The sequence below is a fragment of the Ambystoma mexicanum genome, chromosome 5p (genome assembly GCF_040938575.1).
Source record: "Ambystoma mexicanum isolate Mex_15411 chromosome 5p, UKY_AmexF1_1, whole genome shotgun sequence".
Taxonomy (NCBI): Eukaryota; Metazoa; Chordata; class Amphibia; order Caudata; family Ambystomatidae; genus Ambystoma; species Ambystoma mexicanum.
Genome location: NC_090930.1, coordinates 130087821 through 130115085, shown reverse-complemented (window position 1 = coordinate 130115085; position 27265 = coordinate 130087821). Strand labels below are relative to the sequence as shown.

Sequence of the window (27265 nt, the reverse complement as noted above, 5' to 3'; positions counted from 1 at the left end):
GAGCGCTCGCTGCTGCGATGAGTGTGTGAGCTGCAAGTTCGAATCCCAGCAAGGCCATCTCAGCCTTTCATCCTTCTTAGTTCTATAAATGAGTACCAACACAGGTTGGGTGATATTGTATGCATATTTGTTCTATAAAAAAGAGCTTAAGCGTAAGTGGTATACAATAATATATAATTTGGCCTTGGACGTATGCTTGTATTGACAGTAATTTGACAATATGGATCTATAAACACAAATATTAATGATACATATGGTGATCCATTCTTGTATGAAATGTATATCTCACATTAGTTAAATCATAACCATATTTTTCGTAGTGTACTTAGGAACAATTCTATTTGATGCCACTTCCTGTTTTGTCAAGGGGTGAAAGGTCGTGTTTCATTGCTTCCCAGGATGTCACTTTGGCGTGGGGTCAAATGACATCAGTTCCGGTTATGTCATCAGAGGTCAAGGGTCGTAAGGCGAGGGGTGGGCCACTTTTTTGAGTGGAGGGGTGGCCACTTTTTTTTAGGTATCCGGGCCTATTTCTTGTCCCAGTCCGATCCTGCCAGGTACTCTTAAGGATAAACTAGAGCCTCTCTATTAAATGTCTTAATTGCATTCTGGATCGGTCATATGGCCTCATAAATTGTGCCGTGAAGTCAAAAGAGGCGGTAATACCGTATACTGCTGCATTACCACACCGCTCCACTATGACTTTGGCGGAAAGTTGAGGGAGCTGGAGGTGAGTCCGTCACCATTCTGTCAAATTTTGGCGGAATTACTGCAGCTCTAATTCTGCCAGAATCCCCCATGGAGTCTTTTATACTCCAATTCAATGGGCACTAACACTGCCACCACCACTTTTAATCCGCCGGTCCAAGCAACGGTATTACAGTTTGGTGGTATCTCTGTAGGTTTACTGCCGAGATAGCATCGCACTCGTAATGAGGCCCATAGTTTCGATTCAAGGGTCATGTTACTTTGTTTTGTCGCATTGGGTCGGATAAGAAAATGGGACAAATATTAACTAAGCTACCCAACAGGAAAAATTAATATGTTTTGTCCTATACCAACCACTACACAGGATGCATGGCAAAGGATGTTGCCTCCATGGGCAAAGAGTTCTTTCTAAGCCCTATACGGTGTTGATTGCTGTATGTGTCCTGCCTCTTCAGGCATCAGACTCCCCCTAGCGGTAGGATTATAAAGTGCTGGGGGTGGGTGAGGTGTGCAGACGTCTATGGGAGGATCCTTTGCGTGGCTCTGATGCATTATAGAGATTTCGTGCAGTTCTCCTTGTTTAGGTTCTAGTTGCAGAGCTGATGGAGGGAAGTGTGGAGAGGAGAGCAGGGCATCGCAGATACATGCAGTGTTCAGGTTATAAGCCCTCCTTCTCCACACTCTTGGGATACTGATGTATGGGAAGCTCTGGAATGCCACTTCCTGACATATGTTCTGCTTTTTATATTGGTAGCGGTGGTGATCATTTCCTCTCCATGGGCTCCAGCAGTTTGCTTTTCTCTTTCCATTGGTGTGGTTAGGTGAGATTTATGAAGCTTTTATTTGTAATTAACCTTCTTTTCAGCAGCATATGAAGCTGAGATTTAAACTCCGCTTCAAGTGGCTTTCTTTCTATTTTTCATATTTACTGTTTATTTTACTGGGACGATATGCCCCGAGGCAGCAGGCCGACCTTGTCTGTAATGGCCCGCCGTCCAAGTTAAAGGCCAGAGCGAAGTGAGGGTCCCTTAACAAGGCCAGCAGTGCCGTTACCGACAGGGTCAGCCCACCGCCGATGGGCATATCACCATTATCACCCGTGTAGGTCGCCACACAGGCTCTAATGGTCTCTTTCTTTTTTAAATATAGAAACTTATATTTGCTGTGCTGTGCCACAGTTCCTAAGTCCGTCTTCAATGTTGATGACTGTCACATCATCAACATTGAAAACAGACTCGGGAAAACACTGCGCGATCCGGCCCGGCACAGCAAATGTACGTTTCTTTTGTTAAAACAAAGAAATATACACACCCCTAGCACCCGTGTTGGAAATTAAGCTGAGGGGGAGGAAGCAAGCGGAGGGTTGCTGGCTAGCAGCACGCAGGCTGCTTGGAATGGAGGCTTGCACCTTAGAACACAGCCCACATTCCGAGCATCCCATTTGGCCAGCGCCCCCTTCCAGAGTGCCAATTGGATAAAGACAGCTGTATTTCAACAAGTTGTTGAAGAAAATCATTGCCCTGGAATTTCATGGGAATTGATAATGTATGTATACTGCACATATTCCAGTCTATAGAGATATATGTAAGCCATGTCAGAAAAGACAACATCAAAAAGTTGGGTCATCGATGAAAGGCGGTAGGGGTTGGAAAGGGTCAGTTGTCTCCGGAGGATAGCTCAGGGGCCACGTGCTCGCCTTGGAAGCAAGACAGCGCTTAGAAATCGCTGGGTATTAAGCGCGTTATAAATAACCAATTAACATTAACAGTAACCACCCAAGATGCGCAGTATGACTGCGGCCATCAGAAACAGCTCAAACACCCTACATTGCCCCTCACTCATCTCCATTCCTTCTGCATTCAAGTGTACATTAATCATGCAAACATTACATGTGTATCATTCTTTTCAGTGCCACTGAAGGTTGCCGGTTTCAAAATTAAAATAGGACAAGTGTGTCTTCTGAATCGTGTGTCACGCGCCCTCAGTGCGTGTGGATGGGGGTTCATAAGAAAGCTCAGATGAAAACTACAATTTACAAAATTGGCTGCAAGGACGACGCGCCAATAGCTCTTTGCAGACTTTACTTTGCACTTGCCGCGAGTCACAGGCACCATAAAAGAGCAGTATTATACCTCATAAGGTTCCCAAACCCCAGACATAGCCATACTTTAGGTTCGATATGCTGGAACCTCTGCAGAGACGGGCTCCTATAAGAGTGATTGAGAGGCAAGATAGGAATTGTTGGACAGCTGGACAGACAGGGTCTTCAGAAACACTGAAACATTGTTTAATTCATTGCCCCAAACACGTCAATCTAAGGAAATCCACCTTTGGAAAATGTGTTTCATTGGAAGAAACTTTGGATAATGGCAATTCATGGGCCGGGCTGATCCGTGGGCATTCTACACCTTCATTGCTCTCATTTAGGTTTTAGTAACAAAATATAATGCACTGGGGGTAGTGTATGTTTGAAATGATAGGATTTTATTTAAAGTATGTCTGGAAGAGGGAAGGAACAGTAATTTATGACATTTTGGAAAAGGGTATTGTTTGTAACGTTGTATGTACTATGTGTTAAAGTTTTAATAAACTGTGGACACACAAATAAAACTACAATTCGAAATAAGCCTTTGGAATTTGTAGGCCCATGTCATTAAACCACGTCTGTGTGTTCCACAAGGGGGCAGAGGGTCTTAGAAGTTTGCCTATTGTATAGATTCTCAATGTAAGAATCGTAGCAGAGTTGGGAACTAATGAAAGCCACCAATTCTGCAACAGCCCATGAAATTAAACATTTTCATGGACATGGCCCATACCTGCATCAATAGCTATATGTTTTTGTTGTTTCTTAAGCAATTCCTTTGACGCATAATAACAAAATAAAGCCAAAGACTGTCATTTATTGCAATTAACACATCATTGTTGTGCACAGAGACAAAGAAAAAAGCAATGACAGGCTTAACATATAGAATGTGAACTATACATTTGTTCAAATGAAAAAGGCGCACTATCCAAAACCAATCCCTGATACAGCATGGATCCAGGATTTTCCAATCCAAAACCAATCCACAAATCATCTTGGATACAGGGATTTCCAATCCAAAACCAATCCACAAATCAGCATGGATCCAATGTTTTCCAATCTAAAACCAATCCATGATAGAGCGTTGATCCAGGGTTTTCCAGTCGAAAACCGATCTGTGATACAGCGCGAATCCAGGGTTGTCCAATCCAAAACCGATCCATGATACAGCGTTGATCCAGGGTTTTCCAATCCAAAACCAATCCATGATACAGCGTGGATCGAGGTTTGTTCTATCCAAAACCAATCCATGATACAGCATTGAACCAGGGTTTTCCACTCTAAAACCAATCCATGATACAGCATTGAACCAGGGTTTTCCACTCTAAAACAAATCCATGATACAGCATGTATCCAGGGTTTTCTAATCCAAAACCAATCCACCATACAGCGTGGTTCCAGGGTTTTCCTATCAAAAACCAATCCATTATACCACGTGGATCCAGGGTGTTCCAATCCACCATACAGTGTGGATCCAGGGGTTTCCCATCCAAAACCAATCCATGATACAGCATGGATATTGTGTTTTCAAAACCAAAACGAATCCACCATACAGCGTGGATCCAAGGTTTTCCAATCCAAAACCAATCCATGATACAGCACGGATCCAGGGTTTTCCAATTCAAAACTAATCCACCTTAAACTGTGTATCCAGAGTTTTCCGATCCAAAACCAATCCACCATACAGCATGGATCCCGACTTATCCAATCCAAAACCAATCCATGATACAGCGTGGATCCATGTTTTTCCAATCCAAAACGAATCCATGGTACAGCATGGATGCAGGGTTTTCCATTTGGAAGCTTAGACAGTAGCCGGAGCTCAGCATTAGATATGTGGCGTTGCAATGTTTAATGCACAAATGATCCTACCTTCGGGTCATCAGTATTGGGATCAGTTGGCATTATAGACAGGGCTTGTCTTCTGCGCATACATGCTTTGGGCTGGATGTGCGCGGCAATGATAAGACATCATTTATAATTCTCCACCAGCACATAGCAGCAGCTGTTTTCTTTTGACTATTCTTGCATCACCAGGTGTGGCCCTTAATTATTTTATTATTTTATTTCCTAATTACATTCATTTAGGGTTTTGCATCACACCACATGCAAACAGTATGCTACCGATTGCGGTGGTTGAAATCAAGAGGGAGGCAGAGCAGGAAGGTGATACAGCCGGGCTTCACATGGGTTCCATGTCTTAAAATCACGGCAAAAATGGCTGTGAATACAAAATATTGCGGCACAAATGCTGTGGTTTTTTGCACCACAATCATGTAAAGGATGTGGGAGACACCCCTGCAACCCCGGGACCCATTATACCATTTCATGGGAGCGGGGGACACCCCTGCAACCCCTGCCCCCCTTAAATGGTATAATGGGGTACACCTTTACCGAGTCAACCAAGTCATTTTTAACGCATTTTTTTTACTGGCGACACTTTTGCCGCAATTTTATTACCTGATACCTTGAAATGCTCAGTTTTGATAAGGTGCATTGAAAACACCACCATGAATGGTGTATTGCAACCTCTGAAGTTAAATGTAACATTTGTTTTAAATTATCACTGGTGCAGACGACCATGTTTGGCACAGATGAGTAAAAAGATTGGGTGTACAGTCCCCTTATAGTCCTAGAACCAGACTGCAGGAACGCCTTCCGAAACAGAATAGCTTTTAGGGCTTTCCTGACCTTCGGAAGGTTGAGCTCGAGTCTGAGATCCAGTGGAAGCACTGTCCATATTCCGGGCTCTTGGTGACCAGTCTTGTCTCTGGCTTTTTATGATGACGGATTGGCTGGTTGAGTCCTTTTACCGTGTTAGACTGCATGATGCTGGATGGGGTGTATTCCTTGATGAGATTGGTGATCTAGGTGGAGCATCTGTTCCGTATGACTTTCCTGGTGCTGCAGAGAGCTTTCAATTGGATGCGGTTTTGGAAGGGCGCCAGTCATACAGTCTCATTATTTATGCCCAGGTTAATGCATGCAGCTATATTTTGGATGTCCCTTGATTTGGTAATCTCTATGCCTGATCGGCCAAAGTACATGTTGTTGCAGAAATCCAGTTTTCATGTTAATGTTGCCTGGATGTTAGTTTTTTGTATTGCCTGTCAAGGCCTGGGATGATCCTTTCCAATAGGTGCAGTAGGAGTGTCGACTAGCAGAGAGAGCTTCTCTTTGTTGGATGAAGTAGAGTGTTCCCATGTGACACGCCAACTGGCCTGTATCGGTGCCAATCACATCACACATTTCCCCCTGCTAGAACCCTTTGATTGGTTGACATACCCAATCCCAGTGGAGAAATCAAGCCTATTTATATCTGCACCTTCGACATTTAGCAGGATATAGGAATATCTTGCATATTGTGTGGAGGTACAACTGGTGTAGCACCTTGTAAATCATAGGCAGGAGCGTCATCTGGCACTGGATGAAACCCCACTGCTCTTCAGAGATGCTAACACCCAGATCCTTCCCCGCATCTATGCCTTGTGCTTGATGAGGCGTTCTCCCATGTGGCTACCAGATCAGAGTGGAGGCTATCCCCCTGGCCTAGATAACTGTTATTAGGGGTTTTATAATGATTATGAACTGTGACTAATCACAGGATTTTGTCACTTCTTCCCACAAGGGAGCCCTTCCGTGTGAAGCTAGGGAGGTAAGCCTGCTTCGCGACATACCCCTACGGGTGGCGGTAAGCGGGTCCTTAAAGGGAGAGACTCCTCTCTTGGGACAAGGACTCCCGTTATGTCAAGGAACTTCCTGACCCCCACTCTTATGAAACCCTCAATCGTACCCTGGCTTCAGAGAAGTCCATCAGAACAAACCACTATGTGTTAATGTAACATCCAGCCTGAAGAAGGGTCTGCAAAAACTTGGAGACAAAGAAGAGTGATGAGCGAGTAACTTTTTTAAAAAATGTTTATTTTATTTATTTTGGTTGGTCAATTAATTAACCTTTCAAATCAGAAGTTACAATACAAAGAAAAGAAAAAAAATGCAACATATTTAAACATTAAACATCACAATTTTGCATACATAATAAGATAACATATCTAAAAGTTTCCAAACAGTTAAATTAGCTTAGTCAGTAACTCATCACCCTACTAGCCCAAACACTTTGTATATAATACTGTGTTTAAAAATTGGATGGTTGCTATTCTTAATGATATTTGAGGTGTCGCGAATAGCTCATGCCATAGTTCATCATTTGATCGTATTATGTGATGTGACCGTGTCAGTTTATTAATAATACCTTCTCTTTGTTTCCTCAAAGCAACACACTCAATTAATATGTGTTTCAATGTTTCTTGGACTTCTATCACTTTACAAAATCGACAATAGGATTTTTTTCCACTGGAATAAGGCCTCTTCTTAATAGAATTTGATTTGTGGGCCATAAATTTAAGCGAAATCTTAGTATATGCTTTCTTAGATTGAATGAAGGACATTTTAATAGATAATCTGCTGCTTGTCGAAATTTTTTGTGCCCAAAAAGTGCTCTATCAAAATCCTTCAATTTTAGACAACTTTGTTGCGTTAAGTGCCAGTCCCATTGATATAGTTTGGCTTTATTTGGGTTGTTAATTAGGAGATCTAATGTAATATTTGCTTCAGACAGATCAAATAGAACAACGGCTCTCCATTTAGATGCAAAAGGATGCTCAGAACACATTAGATAATTTGCTAGTACTGTCAACAAATTATTGTTAGCCAAACTCATAATACATTTTCGAAACAAACAGCATCTCTTCCACGATACTTGTAAATGCATAGATAGAATACCTAATCCAAACTGCAACAACGCCAACGGGACTGAGTTGGGGAGATCCAAAACTTTCTTCCAGAATTTTGCTTCAATTTTGTTCCAGAAGCAAGGATTAGATGGTGACCACGCCTCTGCCCCATAAGTAATAATAGGAGTTACCTTTTGCTGATAAAATATAAGGACATGTGCACATGAAAATTTCCCATACTTATATTGAAGAATCTAAGCTTGTGAGATTAAAGTGAACAATTTGCCATTTAGATGGTTCTGCTGTGGTTTATTTATGGAAGAGTTACTAAATACGACACCAAGATATTTATATTCATCTACTAGTGTCAATTTTTGATCTTTCAAAAACCAATCATAATGTTTCTTTTGCCTCATTTTGTTTCTCCCCAACTACATGACTTGAGTTTTCTCCAAGTTTAGAGTTAGGTTGTTTTTGCCGACATACTGATCTAATTTATTAAGCATGTTTTGTAAGCCACTTGGCGTCTGTGAGATAAGTACCAAGTCGTCTGCATAGAGAAGCCATGCTATAGGTTGATTTCCAAGTCTTGGTGCATCGTTCCTTACTTCCATGAATTCAATTCCTAGATCCAATAGGAACAGATTTGCAGGCCGATTCATGGAATTCCTCACAAAAGTGTCGCACGCGGCTGGCGCACAGCGTGCCCGTGCGAATGTCTGCGCCAGCCGCGTGCGACAAAATCAATTTCCGCGCACAGCGTATTCATGGATTCTCGCCTCCAAAAGCAGACGTGGCGCAGAGTGGCGCAGCGACCCTGCAGCAGCGCCAGTTACGCCCCCAAGAACGCCCTCGCGCAAGGAAAAGCCATCAAGATTGCAAAACCATCGCAAAGGGCTGCGCCAACCCTGTACCAGTTTACCGGACTGGCAAACAGCAAAGGCAAAGCGGGGAACGTGTGTTACGGGTTTCGGGAACACACGTTACCGAGAAGTCTCACACGCGATCTGGCCTGGGGGAGCGTGTGCGTGTATATCAGAGGTGCGCTAGAAGTTTCACACGCGAACGGGCTGGGTGCGTGTATTTCAGGGGTGCGCGAGAAGTTCCACACGCGATTGGCCTGGGCGCGTGTATTCCAGAGGTGCGTGAGAAGTTCCACACGCGATCGGGCCTGGGGGAGCGTGTGCATGTATTTCAGGGGTGCGCGAGAAGTTCCACACGCGATTGGCCTGGGCGCGTGTATTCCAGAGGTGCGTGAGAAGTTCCACACGCGATCGGGCCTGGGGGAGCGTGTGCGTGTATTTCAGGCGTGCGCGAGAAGTTCCACACGCGATAGGCTTGGGCGCGTGTATTTCAGAGGTGCGCGAGAAGTTCCACACGTGATCGGGCCTGGGGAACGCGTGTGAAGCTTCTCGCGCACCTCTGAGATACACGCACACACTCCCCCAGGCCCGATCGCGTGTGGGCCTTCTCGCGCGTGTAGAACTTTGGCGCACATTTTTTTCCTGCGCAGGGACGCTACCGCCTGCTTTCGTGTGGCGGACATGTATGGGCCTGTGCGCGTCTTTGGCCGTGCTCTGTTTTTTCCCTATTCGATTCCATGAATACGTGTTGTAGGCGAGCGTGTGGGCGTTCTGCGCACTTGCCTCCTGTACTTCCCCCGTGACGCCCACATTTTCACGAGTTGTTCCCCATTCTGCGTGTGACGCCCCGTGTTACGCCTACTTTTGTTATGTGCGCCGCGCTATGTGCGAATTTGCTGTGGCCTTATCGCACGGCGTTCGATGACCTGTGCGCCAGCGTGCGCCGCACACTTTTTCAGCGCACATCCCACATTTTGCGCGTGCACGGACTTCCATGAATTGATGTGCGATGTTTTCTGTGTGATAATCGCACTTGCACTGCGATTTTCGCTATTTCACTGCGAATCGCACGTTTTCGCACGTGTTTTTTCAGCGCACATTAATTCCATGAATCGGCCTATAAATAGTGTAGAGGCAAGTATGCAGCCCTGTTTCAGGCCAATCTAGTATGAATCACCTCAGATAACAATCCCTCCAAATTCATTTTAACTTGCATTGAAGTATTGGAATGGAGTAAATATATTAACAGCAAGTAACACTGATCGCTCCATGGTTAAAACCTATTCAAACTGAGACGAAAAAAATGATGAGTAAGCAGGAATACTCATCAGAAAGAGAAATGACTGTTGTGCTCTGCTGGAGATGAACCAGCAAATTCACATAAAAATGGAAGAAGAACTCAGAAGAGAGAGTGAGACGCGGGAAGTTCAAACCCAGGAAGTGCTGGTAGTTGCCAAGTACCGGGAGATCTTCTGTTGGGCGGACCTGACCAGCGGACGCAGTACAGAGGCATGAAGCTAGCTGAGAACTGTGCTGAAGAGAGGAAGAGAACCCTGAGCAGAAGAGAAGAAAGTAAGCAGTGGTGTGGCCTGGGGAAGGTGGGCTGTCCAGTCCATAATCAACACTGAGACGGCTACAGTCGTGGCTCCACAAGGCCACACCAAAGAACGAAGGAGAGGTGGCATGACCGCAGAGACCATGACAAAGCCTAGAAGTATCCCAAACCCAAAAAGAGACCCAGTGTTGCTAGCCTGTGAACAAGAAAGTAACGAGAGAGGCAGGAAACCCAGAAAGGGATACATGGAGCAGGGATGCAATCAGCCTACTTGTCCCAATCAAAGGACAAGTGTTTGTAAGTGTGAAAGTGCCTATGTGAATTAGCCCTCTCATCCCAGAAAAAGGACAAGTGTTTGTGAGAGGGAGAGTGCCTATGAGAATTAGCCCACTCGTCCCAGTAAAAGTACAAGCACTTATAAAGAGTGATAATAACTACTAGAAGCAACCAACTCATCCCAGTGAAAGGACAAGTGTTTGTGAGAGTAAAAGCATCTATGAGATTCAGTCTACTCGTCCCAGTGAAAGTACCAGTGTTTGTGAGAGTATTTATGAGAATCAGTCTGCTCATCCCAGGAAAAGGGCAAATACTTATGGGAGTGATAATAATTGCAAGACTCAGCATACTCGTCCCTGTGAAAGGACAAGTGTTTGTGAGAGTGAGAGTATCTACGAAAATCAGTCTACTCGTCCCTGTGAAAGTAAAAGTGTTTCTAAGAGAAAGAATATCTACGAGACTCAGTCCACTCATCAGAATAAATGGACTAATAACATAAGGAACGAGAATAATCTTATGAAAGAAAATTATAATGACACATACCTTAAGCAGGATTGTGAGAAAGAAACTGAATACCAAAATCTCTAAACTGATTGGGAAAACCTGGTTCAGACCAAAGGGGGAAGCAGGTTAAAAGACAAAGAAGTTGGAAACCAGGTTTAAAGAAAGCAGGAATCAGAGAAAGAGAGAATCTAGATCAAGAGAAGGGATACTGGACTTTCCCAAACGTATTGGGAAAGAGGATCTATACAGAGACACTTCAAGATAACCGCATCCAAAGGTTTGAACCTCTCAGTACAGCAAAGAGAAAACGTTTGTTTATGAGATCAAAGAGGCTGACAGAAGAAAGGAAAAGTCTCCAAGAAGAACTAATGGAATTAATCCACAAAATAGCCCAAAACTATTTAAGAATCACCTATTAGGGCTGGAAAGCCTATCCAGGAGAAGGGAGTCATTCTCCTAGTCCTTTTGTTGTTTCCTCCTAGTGGGAGGGCCAGAAGAGGTTAATTTTGAGGCGGAAGACAGACTATTTACTTTGTGTCTTTTCAATACTGGTGACGAGCACACTAGTTAGTTTTGTTAGGTAGGGAAACCCATGGAATAGGGATAGCTAGCCCACTTGCTTATTATTTCAATAAACCACTTGCTGAACATGACAAAAACGAGTCTGTCTCCTGCTTCTGACCTACCACGGTACCTAGCCGGTCAAAACAGATAATTTTAGAAGTCTAATCACTTATCACTTCTGTACACTAACTTTAAGAAGTTTACTTCGAGGGCTTACTGTTAACAAAAGTTTACGAATGTTAACTCAAATAGTTTGTACTATGGGCCTCATTACGACCCAGGCGGTAAGTTACTGCCTGGGCCGTGACTTTACCACCATGGCGTAAACTACGTTTACGCCATGGTGGTTGGCGGACTTACCGCCCCATTCCGACCTTGGCGGGGCGGTAAGTCCCCAATCCCCATTTACCCTTCCCCATTCCCATTTTTGCCCCATAGGGCATAATGGGAGTGGGGAAGGCGTTAATTACGCCACCGTAAATTACGGTGGCGTAATTAACTCCATGGTCCCTTAGCGCCATGGATTTTAACACCTGCTAAAAGCAGGTGTTAAAAGCGCCATGGCGCTAAGGGACCTCGTACTCAGGCGGTAAGGGTCGGCGCTGTTAACGCTGCCGTTAACCCCTTACCGCCTGGGTCGTAATGAGGCCCATGTATTTTCTTTAACCTGCTATTTCGCTATGCAATGATAATTTGTTCTATTTTTATCATTAATTTTATGGAATGATGTGTATGGTTATATTTTTGTTATGTGTTTAAGGGAAGTGTTTCAGAAATAAACGCATGTAAGATGATGATGATTATCTGAAGGGAGACATCTCTTGGGCTGCAATTGAAGGTTGTCACAGAATTCTTGTACCGCATGCCCGTGTTTGGCATAGATGAATAGCTCTAGCAGAGATGCAGCACCCCCACTCTAAAATGATCGGCCAACCCTGGCATAATGTCTGGAATCCGGCACTCCGTCACAAACATGGAGAGTGGACGTTTCTCGCCCGCATTCCGCACCAGCTGCCGCCACGTTCCCAACTTGGGCTGGACTCTATTCATAGAGGCCCTGGTGTCTGTAATGTCTCCTGCTTTTGCTGCCCTAATGCATGTCAGTGCCACCACTGCACTCTCTGTTCTCACATTCTGATGCTCTACAAGCCAATCGGAGGGAGGCATAGTGGGCTTTTGCTGCCGACCAGATCAGGTGCGGACCGGCAACCTTGAGCATATGGGTCATTAGCACATTCCAAAGGATCCTATCCCTGCACCCAGCACAGATCAGGGGTCATTCCGAGGTTGGAGGTAAGTAACGGTCCTTACCGGCATGGCGCAAATAGCGTGTCCTTGTAGTCAACAGCCTGCTAATAGAGGGCTATTACAACTTTGCGGGCACGAGCTTGACGCCATGCCGGTAAGGGCATTACCGCCATGCCGTTAAAGGCACAAAAATGCCCTAAGCGCCATCATGCATAGCGCAGATTGCATTACCGGCATGAACCAATGCGGCATTAGCGGCACTGCTAATAACGGTCACCATAAATAAGCGGAACCGGAAGTAGAGTCATCGCACAGGAACGGGAAGGAGCATGGCAGCTATCTTTAAAAACACAATCCATTGCCAGCCTCAGCACACAGGACCTGTGGGACTCTGTTGTTGGAAACCTTCATCCAACACACCACAATGCCCAAGGCCTTTAAGAAGAGAGCTGCCCGCCAGCGCAAGGAGCGCTTCAACAAAGACGAGTTGGAGATGCTAGCTGGGACCCTGCAGGAACATGCTGAGATTGTGTTCACCAACAGCATGAAGAGGGAGGCCATCATTTATAAAAAGAGATCTGGGCACTTGTGGCGCAGAAATTGAGTGCAGGCGGGAACACCCCACGCACCATAAAAAACTGCAGGAAGCGTTGGGATGACTTGCGGCTGCGAATACGGAACATACTCTCCGTCAACAGGAGCCAGGCAATGGCAACAGGCGGAGGTGCCAGCTCCCCTATCAAGCTGACCCCATGGGAGGACATCTGCGCCAGCATGATTGCCATTGAGGGGGTAGAAGGTGTCGGTGACATGGAGTGTGGTGCCACAACATCGGCGGCTGGAGGTGAGTGTCCAAAGAAAACACTGTAATGCAGAGTCTGATGAAAGTCAACCAATATGTCCGTCCAAAGAGGCAAGCCATGGCCCAACACACACACACTCCCAGCAAAGTAGCCAGACACATCACAGACACATGCAGATGCCTGCAGCAGGGCAATGCCGTACCTGACACATACCACACAAAATGTAAATACCATAAGTCACTCAGCACACAGGCCCCAACAAATATTCATGTAACATAGCATAGTCTTGGCCAACATGAGTGACCCCGACGTATGCCTGCAAAACCCACCCACATATCAAACAACATGATCATCCAAACTCAAATGCCTATTACCCTCGATTGTGTGGATGATCAATTGTCCAAATGTATGTATGATGCCTACCAAAACATCACTCATGCCGTCCCTCTCTTCAACTCCCACAGGCTCTGACCATGACAGCGAAGCCCAGGACTCAACCCCTGCGAAAACCACACCCCGGAAGAGGGCCTGGGATGAGGCCAACCGGCCTTCCACCTCGAAGGGCCAACCCAAGGGCCGCTGTGCACCACCCGTGAAAACACCCCAGGTTGGCAGTGCACCGGTGCTGCAAAGGGCCATAGAGGCGGAAGCGCCAACACCTATTGCACAGCCAGGGGAAACAGCCGAGGCACCACACTCGGAGGAGTCAAGTTTGGCTGGGGAGGTGGCAGCCACAGCACCCCAGGCTGTGGAGGAGGCACAGGATGAGGTATGGGTGCCCGTGGAGGACAATTCCTCAGAACTGCCCCACACGCCCAGTCCACAGGCATCCCCCCAAATCTCATCCCTTGAGTCAGACCACGCCACCACTCAGAAAAGTCTAGGCGGGAGTTAATTGAAGGGGCCTTTAGTCCGATAGTGGAGAGTTGTGAGGCCGAGCATGACACCCAGGAACCGTTCACCGCCACAGGTGCACCCGCAAGGCCGCAGCATGCTGAGCAGCTGACTGCCCTTGTGCGGCAGTTAGTGGAGGAAAACGCCCAGGCAAGGCAGGAGTGGCGGGAGAACATCGCCTCTCTAGGCAGGACAATAACAGACAACACCGCCTCTATGTGCAAGATATTTGCGAAGAACACTAGCCACCTGTGCGAGGAGGTATCCGCCCTGGGGCAGGTACTCAGCCGATGCCATGGAGTCAGGGCGACTGGCAACCCAATTTGAGCAGGCGGCCACACCATCCTCGTCAAGCTCTACCCAGACCAGCCCACTCCGCAGGTCATCCCGCACCCTGCGCCGGCAAGACATGCCGCCACCAGCTCCAGGGAGTGCTAATTAATAGTCTGGGCAGCCTGATGTAGGCATTAGAGACTTGATGGGACATGTGTGGGGGAGTTGTGGGGGGAGGGGGTGGAGGAGGAGGGTGTGTGGGGGAGTTGTGGGGGAGCAGGAGGGGGGTGAGGGTTCTTGCACTATCGTTTTCATTGTTAAATTCAATACACCCGTTGTGTCAAAAGCAAGACTTGAGTGGACATTCATCATTGCGCATGTGTCATTTATTCATATACAGTGCATAGTGTGCATGTACCCCCACACCCAGTACCCTCTGTCAAACTATCATGTCACCCTCTGCAGCTATGTGTGTCAGTAATATTGTGCAATCACTGACTGACGCACAGCACGTCCCTCCTGTGCATCGGCACCGCAATGATGTGCAGCCACTTCTTCGTCCCCTTCATCATCACCAGGTGGTTGCAGGGGGCAGGGGCGCATTGCGTCGGATACACATGCTGCCAGATTATCGTTGGCCACATGCACATGTCCCTGGATGTATGCACGCCATTTTTTGGCCCTCCATGTGTCCTGTGCCATGGAATAATAGTGTGGGTTGCATCTTCCAGATGATAGACGGTGTGCTCTGCCATGTTGTTGTTCATGCATTTTGTACGCATACAGCTGTGTCCATGTCTATTTAGTGTTGTGTAGCGTTCTGTAGGATTTTCTGATGGGGAGTTTGGCAGCAGGTTCTGCAATGCTAGGCATTCTGCGCTGATTTGTGCCATGGTGACATGCAGCATTCCTGTGGTTGATCCGGGATATCGGGCACAACAATGTGTGATGATCTTGCTTGCGTCAGCTCCCATCTGCACCTGGTTGGAGTGGTATTGCTTGCGATTGCGGTAAACCACCTCCATGGCATGGAGGCCACCTTTTGATTCAAGAATCTCCTGGGGAGTCCGTGGTAGGGATATGTATTCCATTGTGTGCTTGAGGAGGGCATCCAGCACTTGCTTCAGGATGCTAGTGAATAAGGGTGGTGATATGCCCTGCATGTGCCCCACTGTGTCCTGGTAGGTGGCTGTGGAAAGGAAGTAGAGCACTGACACTACCTTCAGTAGAGGGGGGATGGCGGTGCGTATTTCAATGAGGCTGACAATTGTGTATCATGTCCACGATGGTGTCAATGGTGTCCCGGTCCAGATGGTACAGGGTGTGGTTGTGCTCCAGGGTTGGGTTGGAACGACTGGCTCTGATGTTTGGGATTGTGGGCTGCTTGCGTGGTTACACTGGCTGCACTGGTGGGGGATGCTGGGCCTGTCTTACCCTCCTTCTCCTGCTGCGTCTCCTCTGTGGTGCCTGCTGTTGGTGTTGTTGCTGGTGTTGCAATGCATGCATGTCCTCCAGCTGAAGTATTGATGCTACCATTGGATTGATCTTGGTGTGGAAAGGGGTGTGGTGTGTGGGTGTGCTCCTTTTGTTCAGGCCCAGACTCCATTGCCTCTACCTGTGCTGATGGTGTGCACCTGTGGCAGTTGGGAACACTGCACATGGCATTTTACGGTTGGTCAGCGATGCCGGTATTTACAACATGCCAGAATCCACTTTTAGCGCCTTCATGATGCCAGTATTTGCATGTCCGCTTCACTTGTAATGTCCTCCGGTTTACGGCATGCCGCTATTGCCAGTATGATGGCCTGCGTGCCCGCGCCCATGCCGCTATTAGCGGCACCGTTATTTACGGTGCCGCTAATAGCGGTTTGGCTGGTCGGAATAGCCGGGAGTGGTAAGCGATGCTGGTAATCCTTTACCGGCATCGTTTATCCCTTGCCTCCAACCTCTGAATGACCCCCACCATCTTAACAAATAGCAGCAAAATCAGAGCAGAACAATGGTTCTTATTCCTTACAGTGCAACAATAGCATTATTATACATATAAAATACACAACATGTTTTCTAGGGGTTAGTGCAATAAAGTGCTATATGTGCAGTATAACAACTATGTTTTGAAACGTGTTTTATTCTTACAGGTAGGAAATAGACATGTGGATTAGCCTAACATGTTTGGACCTCCTAATTGATGGTACTTAATCTAATGATTCAAAATGTTTTGCTCACAGTTCTTGTATTGACATCTGCATGTGAACCTTTTCCTGCGGTTTAGATTGTCTTTTTTATATTCCATAATGGGGAAGGATATTATACACAATATCTGGTTGACACAGGGTGTTTCGGCCCTTTGTCGAAGATCCGCCGTTTCCAGGTGTTCTTTTTGGATGGTTTATACACAAGCCTTCATCAGGACATATATTGAATTGAAAAGCAGTATAGCAATCATACAGCTACCCCTTCATCTTGTCTTTTGAAACTGTGGGGATACAAATATGAACATCAAATTAATGAGTGTAGTCGATTTGAGTGCAAAACTGCCTCAAATTCTTTTTCTATATTAGGCTACTGACCTGTTCTTAATCCACACACGGGGATGGTTAACATTCCTTTCCTTGCGGAGCTAATTAAAGCTACCTGTTCAATCACGGTTTCTTCAGCTGGCGGGCATGAGATGCTACTGTCACACCTGCGGGGGATGCATAGTGATCTCATTAGGATCATGTATGTTTGTTGATGTCTATAATATTGTGTGGCGCTTACTGCTACACACTCTTTTTTTATATGACATTTGGGACTGACCATATTGTTAAATTGGTCAGCAGGCCGCCTTTACATATCCGGATGTCCTGCAACTGGGACTCTTTTGTATCCCATGTGCACGTGTGACCTAATCACAGGTAGAAAAAACAAAACAAAATGGATTCATGAAACCATGCTTAGACGCAAATGTAGCATGTGTCACGTGGGTGTTACTGATATTCAGTTTGGCATTATTCTACAGAGTTTTTTAATCCGTGCTGGGGGCATTTTGAATTCAAATGTCCCAAAAGTTGAGTGTATAAACTTGATGGTAAGAGGGCTATCGATACAACAGCAATGGCTGTGCTCAAATGTGCTCACCTCGTCCAGCACCCGTATATTGCGGTTGTGTCACGACCAATACTGTGCTGCAAAGGTATATACAGCAGTTGCATATTCGAGGAATAGGACAAGGTGCCCACTATTTGCACGCCGCAGTCCACCTGCTCAACGGCAGCCATGATGGAATGCTGTCATTACCCACAACATACGACTGAAAATGTATGTCTTGTGCATACTCGCCAGCAACTTACTTGATCTTCATGCTGTTCAAACGCCGAAAGCTTCATGTCATCCACGCTCGATACCCATTAGGACGCTCGCGCTAGATGTGTTACTCTTTCGTAATGGGGGGCGGATGTTATTAGTCCCTTTTTACTTTCCAAACAGATACTTCCTGATTGGGTAGACGCGGGCGGCCATCTCTAAATGGAGTGGAATTACTGTAAAAGGATCTGAGCTATGTTTTTATTTAGGTGATTAATGCGCCTTGATGGAGGAGCATCATAGAGTGCATATGTCAAACAAATGGTTGCACAAACCTCAATACACTTGTCCGCTGAATTAGAGGGAAGGTACCCATCCTGCGCTACTGATGGCTATGATTGATGTATTTACCCGAAAGGAGTCCTGGTGTTGCCATTTAATGTATGCTATGAAATGGCAAATAGCAAGAGACTGTGTTACCTGTTGGATGGATTTTCAGACTTGATGGCTTTCATGAGTTGCTATTATGTGACTACATGATGTTTTCTCGTATGTCCTAGTTATTATAGTGGATGGCAAAACATTGTGTTAACTGTTAGATGGATTTACAGACTTTTTGGCTGATGTGAATTACTATTTTCTTTTTAACGATAAGTTTTATCATATAGCCGAATTTTTCCAACACAGCGCAACTTACTGTCATACCCTTATTACTATATTATTCTATTTTTCTCCGTGTTTCACCATCACCGAGTACTAGCGCCCATTTTTCATAGGGGAACGTTTAGATGTGTGCACTTGGGCCCAGTTCAAATACTGTTTCTCAATGGATCGGTTGGCCTAATACAGCCTGGTGTCTTATATAATCAGCTATCTATTTGAGGTACACAAATGGCAAAAAATGTGCCCCCATAAACCCCACTGGAAACGGTTCTACGTGATTTTGCCGACCTATTTTTGGTCGTGGTACTTTTCATTGCCGACCCTTTCATCGTCAACATTTTTATATATTTTATTTTTTTTATTTATGGGGGGGTCTGCATTCCCCAACCCCCCCTTACTTAAATAATCGTACCCCAACCCGCACAAACACCCCCCCTAAAAAAAAAAAAAAAAAAAAAATGTTGGCAATGAAAGGGTCGGCGATGAAAAGTACCACGACCAAAAATAGGTCAGCGAAATGCGTGTATACCCTGGGAACATGTAGCAGAGAAGTTAGCTGGCCTTATCCAGCTGGCACAGAACGTGTAATTCCACGCTGACTGGCATAGTAGCAACTGTCAAAGGGGGAAGTTCAGACTTACCCCTGTATATAAACTATTGAGAAATTAATACTTGCTAGATTGAATGGCAAATGACAAAAAATGAGCTGAAGACTTGGCAGGGCCTAAGGTGTTGGAGCAGGCCTTTAGATGAGAAGAGTCGATGGTTCTGCTAATTTCTGTTTCCCATAAACTCTCAGTTCATGGTATACACATAATGTACAAGGAACAATAGATGTGTATACTAGGTAGAGTGGACGATGGTGTTTCAGGTGAGGAGCTGGGTAGCTTAGGAAGAAAGAATGCTAGTTTACCACTGTTGGGCCTACATAGTATAAACCAAGATGTTGATGAAGGATAAAGTGTATTGATGTGTTTGAGATAATTCACTGAAGTGCGCCCCGGCAGCAACAATGTGTGTGTTTAGAGTATGGAAACTACAGGGATGGGGTTCACTTCTGGCGAGAGAGGAGAAGAGGGTTAGGGGAGCCTGAAGGAGAGCTGAGTGTCCTCTGCAATACACCGAAAGGATGAAGACAGAGGTCGAGATTAGTGAGCAGATCTACACAGGTGTTCAGGAGAGCAGTTTCTATGCCTCTGGCTGCTCTGAAGCCAGACGCCTGATGGTATGCAGACAACCAACAGATTCAGTGTGGAGAGTAAACTGCGAGATGGCAAGCTTTTCCAAGAGTTTGCACAGGAAAGGAGTGATAGAGATCGGCAGTAGTTTGCTGGACAGGAAGGATCGGCAGAAGGTTTATTTAGGAGGGGGTGCATAAGGGAGTGCTTTAATGGGAAGGGGAAACCATCAGTGGCAAAAGAGTGATTTCAGAAATCGGCCAAGGCTGGAGCAAGGGTGACAATGTGGTCCTTGATGGCTCAGAATAAGACTTGTCTAGAAACATTGTCAGGTGTGATCGGAGAGAAGAGGAGAAAGGAGCAGGAGAGGGAGAGGCGCCATATGGAGGCCGAGAGAGGTAGAGGAAGAGGAGAGAGAGGACAGGATGTCCTGCATTTTAGTGGTGAAGTGAGAAGCCAGAGCTGTGCAGAGGGCCTGGGCGGGAACAGGAGAGGTGATGACTGCTGTAGGATTGAACCTTTGAAGATTTTGAAGAGTTTGTCTGGGTTGTTAGAGGCCGCAAAGACACGGGCTTGGATGTGGGCTCTCTTCTTGGACAGGACAGAGAGTCTGTGTTGCCTTTGGAGCAGGCGGTAGGCCAGTTTGTCAGAGGATGAGCCCGGTGCCCTTCACTCCCTCCCAGCCACCCTACACTTACGTTTCATGGTGGCGAAGCCGGAGTCATAACAAAAGTTGCACTTGGAGGTACGCTTCAGGCAGATAGGACATCCAGAGTGTTAGAGATAGAATGATGCAGGTTAGAGAGGGCTGTGTCAGAGTGTGACTCAGCCATAGGCGTCAGAGGAGAGAAAGTAACTGTAAAAGCCTCCACTGACACACGCTCCATGGGCCAGATGACCTTGAAGGTAGGTGGCAGTGCTTGGCTCGGCTTCACCTGGGGAACACAGAGCTTCATGTCGGAGGAGAGCAGAAAGTGGTCAGTTTAGGAGAGAGGAGTGGTGAGAGGATTAGAGAGGGGGGATGTCTGAGGAAATGAGAACATCCATGGTGTGCACAGCAGAGTGTGTCAGGACAGAGGGTAGAATAGTAAGAAAGAGTGTGTCACAGAGATTGCAGAAGGAGGGATTTGAAGCATCCAGGTCAATGTTGAAGTCTCTGAGGAGGAGATGTTGAGAGGTAGAGGCAAGGAAACAAGATGAGGGGCAGCCCACTTTGACAGGAAGGGGGAGACCTGGCGAGGTGGCCTGTAGATGGTGGCCACAGTCAGAGAGAGGCCAGGAGAGATAGAAAGCCTACAGACAAGGCATTCAAAGGAGGAGTAGGCCGGGGTAGGAATGACAGAATCAGTGATCCACTCACGAAACATCAAAGCTACCCCACCTCCTGGACGGTTGTTTATGGGTTTGGAGAGGATCTTGTAACTGTCAGGGATGAGAGAGTCAAAACTTGTGACAGAGCTGGCCGTGAGACATGTTTCGGTGAGAGTGAGGACACCCAGGACCAATACTTTCTTACATGGATTTGAAACCAGTACTGAGTATTTTGATTTGATTTAGTGTCTATCGGAATAGCTGTATAGTGGTAGATTGTGTTGACTTCTAATTAATGATTCTACATTTAATACAACTTTACAAAAATAAATCACGGCAGGTATATTTTGTAATAGATAAGTAGGTTGTTGATATTTGAACCCACTTCTCCCATTGCAAATGTGGACTAAGAGGCCCATCCAGGTCTGCATGTTTCCCATTCTTTGCTCAGCACTAAGATCTGCGGTTTCTCTCCCTAGCATTTTAAAATAAATGTAGTGTCTATGTGTCCCCATCACTAATGCTGAACGTTGACCTGAGAAATGGCTACCCTGTATGCAATATATTTGTCCATTCACTCTCCTACACCAGTATGGGGGGGTACCATTATGAGCCCCCGCCCCAAAGTAAAATGCGTGTCTCATGAACAGTGCTTGGTCCCTTTACAAATAGAGATGGTTGAATGTTCTCTTGTCTAGGGGGCCATGTATGAAAGCTGATAGGATGTTGGGGAAAATCTACGATTGACAGCTCAGGAGAATGTTCACAAGTGCTTGGTGTGTGAGTGTTCTGAATGTGCCAAATGGGGGCCTGAGTTGGAGTGCATGAGGGTGGCCAGTGGATGGTCTCTCTCCTGGAATATTATGAAGCATAGCTGGACCAGTATATAGGTAAAATAAAGCTACTTGGATGTCCTAACCAACAGGCTCACAGCCACTTCGTGTCTGGACTACCATCAATCCGCTCTTCTCATTAAAACCACAGTGTCGCCTTTAAGAAATTGGATGCCTCGTTCAAACCTGTCCTAACACCCTTACCTCAAGGATCAATGTTTTGTATTCTCGGGCTCCTTCTCATAGGGCTTTCTATTTAAGTCCTTCTCCATTCTGGCAACCACATTTTCTCCATTCTCTATCATGGGGTGATCCGTCATCAAGAACTAGACATGGGGGGGTCAATATATGTTTGCCGGTATCCCGCCAGTAATTCTGGTGGGATACTGGCAAACTGATCTACCGTTTCTGCCGCCTAATCTACCGGTATTACCGGGATATTAAAGGCGGCGTAAAGGGTGGTAAATCTCCATTCGATGGATCCCCAGAGGACTCAATGGAGGGGATTGCTAGTATTTAAGGCACTGGTAATACCAGTGCAGGAAATATTGGCTGTTTTTGCCAGTGGGGGCCTGATTTACCTCCAGCTCTTGGCTGAAGGTAAATCAGTGAATGTCCACCTGTAAACCTGTAATTTGCCGAATTTGAAAAAGTGCTGGTCACGGAATTACCGGACGATGCCTTGAAGCTTTTTGAACTTTGTTTACTTTGATTTATATTACTGTGCTGACCGCACCTCACTTTTCATTACTAGATCTCCTCAGTCTGCCCCCCTTATAAGGTTGATAAAGTGAGTACCATTGGTTTAGGTAATTCAGAAATACCTTATCTGTGAGAGACAACTGTCGCATTATGGACCTTCAGTTTATCAGCATAATCTTGGAAAATGTGGTTGCTACACAACTACTCGTCAGAATCAAACAGCTACATCTCCTAAATGGTTGTCATTCAGGGTTCTACCTCAAGTGCAGCATCGATACAGCCACAATCCAGGTGGTGGATGGTGCCTTCAAAATCATGGATAAGGATGACTCATGCCTCCTTATCCTACTTGGCCTCTCGGCTGCATTAGGCACAGTTGACCATCACATCCTCCTCTCCCTCCTCTCTAATGGGATGGGATTCCCTGGCACTGTCCTGAATTGGTTTACCTCCTACCTCTCAAGCAGAGACCAGACCATCCAGATGAACACTTTGTGTTCTAAGCGACTCCCAGTCTCCTGCAGAGTCCCCAAAGCTCACTCCTCTTACTAATCCTTTTTAAACTTTACATGGAGTCTCTGTGCACTCTCTTCAGAGATTCTAAAATAGCAATCTACCAATACACGGGTAATACTAAGTTGTACATTTGAGTAAAAAGCCCACAGGACATCGGTTGCCTCCATGATTACCTAGTAATAATTCAGTTTTGATTTTGACTGTCTACTTCAAACTTAACCCCTCGAAGACTGAATTCGTCCTGATCAGTCCCCCCGCTAAACAACAACTCGTCCAGCAATGGTTTATTGATATACACCTAGAAGGATATGATCTGCAATTCTGGGATTCAGCAAAGTCATTAGGAATCACCACTGACAGCAAATCAAACCCTTTGCAGGACTTCCGGACGATAGAGCAGGCCCATGTGGTCTTGCACATCGATGAGGGAAAAGGTCTTGTGATGTGGCTCCCAGCCTCTCACTTGGCTTCCCTAAAGGCAGTCTACCACGCTGTAGCAAATCTTGTTACGGGTGCATGGAAATGTCACCAAATCAATCCGTTCAATGTAAATTACATGGGCTTTCTCTCCATGCTAGGATACTGTTCAACACTGTATCTATCATCTACACAGCAGTCACAGTTATCAGTCCAAGGCCCCTGCCAGCTAAGCTAAGCATATTTGGTGGCACACCCTCCCCGTGCAGCAAATTGACCATCTGACAACTCTTACGCAAATAGAGGACCCGCAAACAATCCTTCTCTTGCCACAAACCCATCCTCTGTACCTTGATCCTGGTATCAGCTCGGAATACCCCCAATATTCTACTATTTCACTAATCTCTCAAACCTGTCTTTTTCAACATCATCTGACCAATGGAAACACAGACTGACAAACAGACCACACCACTGTGCTACTGTTAAAAGATGCCAGCCAAAACGCTGACCCAGGCATAAGCAAAGAACCAACACATATTCATGGTAATGCAACTGATTGGGTGGCCACCAGAAATCTGCACTCACAATTGTTCCATATTAAGTCTTGTATTTGTACTCACCACTACACTGTGACTTTTAGCATCCTCCTCCATAAAAAGATGACTCTTAGAACTAATAATGTACAAAAAGTAACTCCCTAAAAAATGTTAGTTACTCCTCTATTGAAAAAGCTTAACCTGGATTTGACAATACACTCCAACCTTAGACTTATAACCAACGTTCCACTCTTGTTGAAACTTGTAGATACAGATGCTGCTGTTCAATTCCAAAAGCATTTGGAGGAGTCAAATATACTCCATCACAGTCAATCGGGTTTTAGAAGTTTTCATGGGACAGAAACTGCAATGTTGGACCTACAATGTTAAATAATATTGACGAAAGTAGATCAGGGGTGCTGATGCTTTTGGACCTTTCAGCAGCTTCAATCTTGTATATCATTCTAAACTTCTACAGTGAATCCAGGATATGGGCAATTGCTCCACTAATACAATGAAATGGTTCCTGGCGTTTCTTAGTAATAATGCGTCGAAGATTGTTTGGGAAAATTCCTCTTCGCACTCAGAACCTATCACATATGGAGTTCCTCAGGGAGCATGCCTATCCCCGGCCCTTTTCAATATTTTTTGTTGTCCACTATGTGATCTCATGGATTCCACTTGGCTATAATTCACCAACTATGCCGACGACACTCAGCTCGTCTTCGATCTGAGTGGAGACCACAGAAAAGACTGTGACCTTGTTATGTCTGGTTATGACAGAATATGCATTTGGATGGCTGGAAATGGGATGTGCCTCAACAGTGAAAAGACTGAGCTTTTTATTTTTGGCTCGCCTCAAGCGAGGGAAAAACTAGGAACCGCCTATGCCAACATTTGTATTGAGCAGCATCTCATAAAAACAGTTAGTAAGGTGAAAACATTAGGTGTTATAATTGAGGCATCTCTTTAGGCTGATGCTCAAGTTACCAATGTTGCAAAAAAGTGTACAATACTCCCTAAGGCTATTGCTCTTGATTAAGCCCTCCATTTCACACAATAATTGCACTACATTGGTCCGAACCTTAATTTTGCCAAGGTTGGACTATTGCAACGCCTTATTTGGTGGTGCAAGTAAATCATTTGTAAAAAAAAAGCTGCAGATTCTGCAGAATGATGCAGTTAGGGTTGTAAACGAGGTTCCCAAACATGAGCACATATCATCTTATAGAAGGGAATTGCACTGTCTTCCGATGGAAGCCAGGTAAGGTTCAAAGCAATACATTGGCTCATAAGTGTTTCTTTGGCGATGCTCCTATATACTTGAAAACACGCATCACTGTGCAGAATGCTGTCAGGACTACCAGATCTAGAGTCTCTAAGAGATCGATTTGTCTTAGATCTAAACGTGCCAAAGAGAAAGAGAGGTCCTACCCTGTGGGGGCTGCTGTAGCTTGGAATACATTACTGAGAAACCTGCTGCGAAGAAAATCTTCCCGCTCTCAAAAAAGCATTGAAAACACTTTTATTTTCTTGAGGCTCCTAATGCACCGTTTATTCCCTTCTCTTTCTAATCTCTTCCTTTCGATCTGCCCTCACCTTGCCCTGATGCCTGCGGGCTGCGGTGAGTAAGAAACAGACAATAACTGTACAGCGCACTGCTGCTCTCGAAGTATATCCACGCTTTAAACAAAATAAAATGATGTTAATAAGCATTCCACAACATGAATCATTTTAATAAATAATTGTTGCGGCAAAAGGCTTGTAAAATACGTTCATCCCTCCACCAAAACTGCTTGTTCTTCCCTGATGTCATTGTTTCTGGGAAGGTATACAAAGCAGCTGGAGCGGTGGGGTATGAGGTGTGCATGGCGCTTGTTAAAGACGGTTGTGAAATAAGTAGGGCGTGAATGTAATATACTCGACAAGGTGACCTAAAGTAGAACGGATTGGTTTGTAGAAAGAGTATTTTTTCTGAAAGATCTCTAAATATGGTGACCATGTTTATCCTCGAAACACTGCCCTTCCAACGAGCTCTCTCCACTCACCCGTTTTTGATCCACCCTATGTAAAAATTGAGCCTGGTCTACATGGAGAACCCGGTGTTTAAACCAAACCTAGATTCATGGTTCTAGAGATCACATCCGGCTAATTTCTAGAAGGAGCATGAAAGATTCTGGCTGAATAAATGAAAACATAAATGAGACTGCAGAGCAACCAAGGAGCTTGGCAATCGTGCAGACATTATTAAGCGGAAGCAGTGAGCATTTCCTTCAATGCCAAATCTGCAATAATAAGCTTTGCCAAAGCCAACAGGTCTAGCTTTGCAAATGCATATGGTCCCATGGGGACTTACAGAGAAATCATTACTATGTCTATGTCTGCTGCCCTTGCCATCTACCACAACACCTTCTTCCTAAACCTCTTTTGCCTCGGGGCACATACAAAACTACCATCAAAGGAATTAGAGAAATATGCGTACAACTATATGGCTGTTTAAGAATTGTTTGCAGTGTTGGATTCTGTCTTTTAACCCCTTTTCTTTTTCTCTCCACGCAGAGACTTATCTGTAAATAAGCTTCAGGACCTGCCGCCATCATTGTTCGCGGATCTCCAGGAGCTCCAGCAGCTGTAAGTGATGGGGGGGGGGGCGCACACGGGTGCATGGGGGGGCGGTGCATGGTCCATCGGGTCCCATGTCGGAGTAAGAGGAATACACCCTTACACATAGGTCTCAGACACAAATCAGATAAAACAACTGAATCCAACCTCCAACAAAAACCTCAGATTCTTACCTGTCTTCCTGTGTTGTTGTAGTACTGCACCTATCCCAGCAAACATTATTCACTCCATTCAGCAGACATTAGTCCAGTCCTGGATTTAGCTTTGTATTCTGGGACTTGTAGTCCTGGGCTTATAATGGTAAAATCTAGGCCTTCAAGTCCCAGAAGGCAAAGTTAAAAACAGGACTAGTGTATCCCGAATGGACTATAGCGACATGCTTAGGACAGCTCAACACACTGGCTGTCCTTCGTCATGTGTGTATTTGAAAGTTGCAGAAGCTCGTTGCCGGGCTGTGTTGTTTTATATATATTTATATGTATCTGCTCTTTTACCATAACTGGTGCCATGTGAAGTCGTGTGATCTAGTAGCACAGTGTATTCTCTCACCGATTGCACTGATAGCATAGTCTAATATACAGATCTGCATTCTGCCCCCTCCGCCAGACCCACCATAGCACCGGTGGCTCGGTGAAATCCACAGCTGTGTTCTGTCCATAGCACTGGTGGCTCGGTGAAAGATACAGCTGTGTCCTGTC

At 45.5% G+C, this 27265-nt stretch overlaps 1 protein-coding gene across 1 annotated transcript in view; it reads left to right on the top strand.

Annotated features, from left to right (window-relative positions):
- The window catches only part of LOC138480782 (relaxin receptor 1-like), a 583697-nt gene that overhangs the window by 401162 nt on the left and 155270 nt on the right, over window positions 1-27265 (top strand). The window contains exon 10 of the mRNA XM_069612524.1: window positions 26505-26576. Within this exon, the coding sequence (XP_069468625.1) occupies window positions 26505-26576 (72 nt within the window). The remainder of the gene's footprint in view (window positions 1-26504; window positions 26577-27265) is intronic.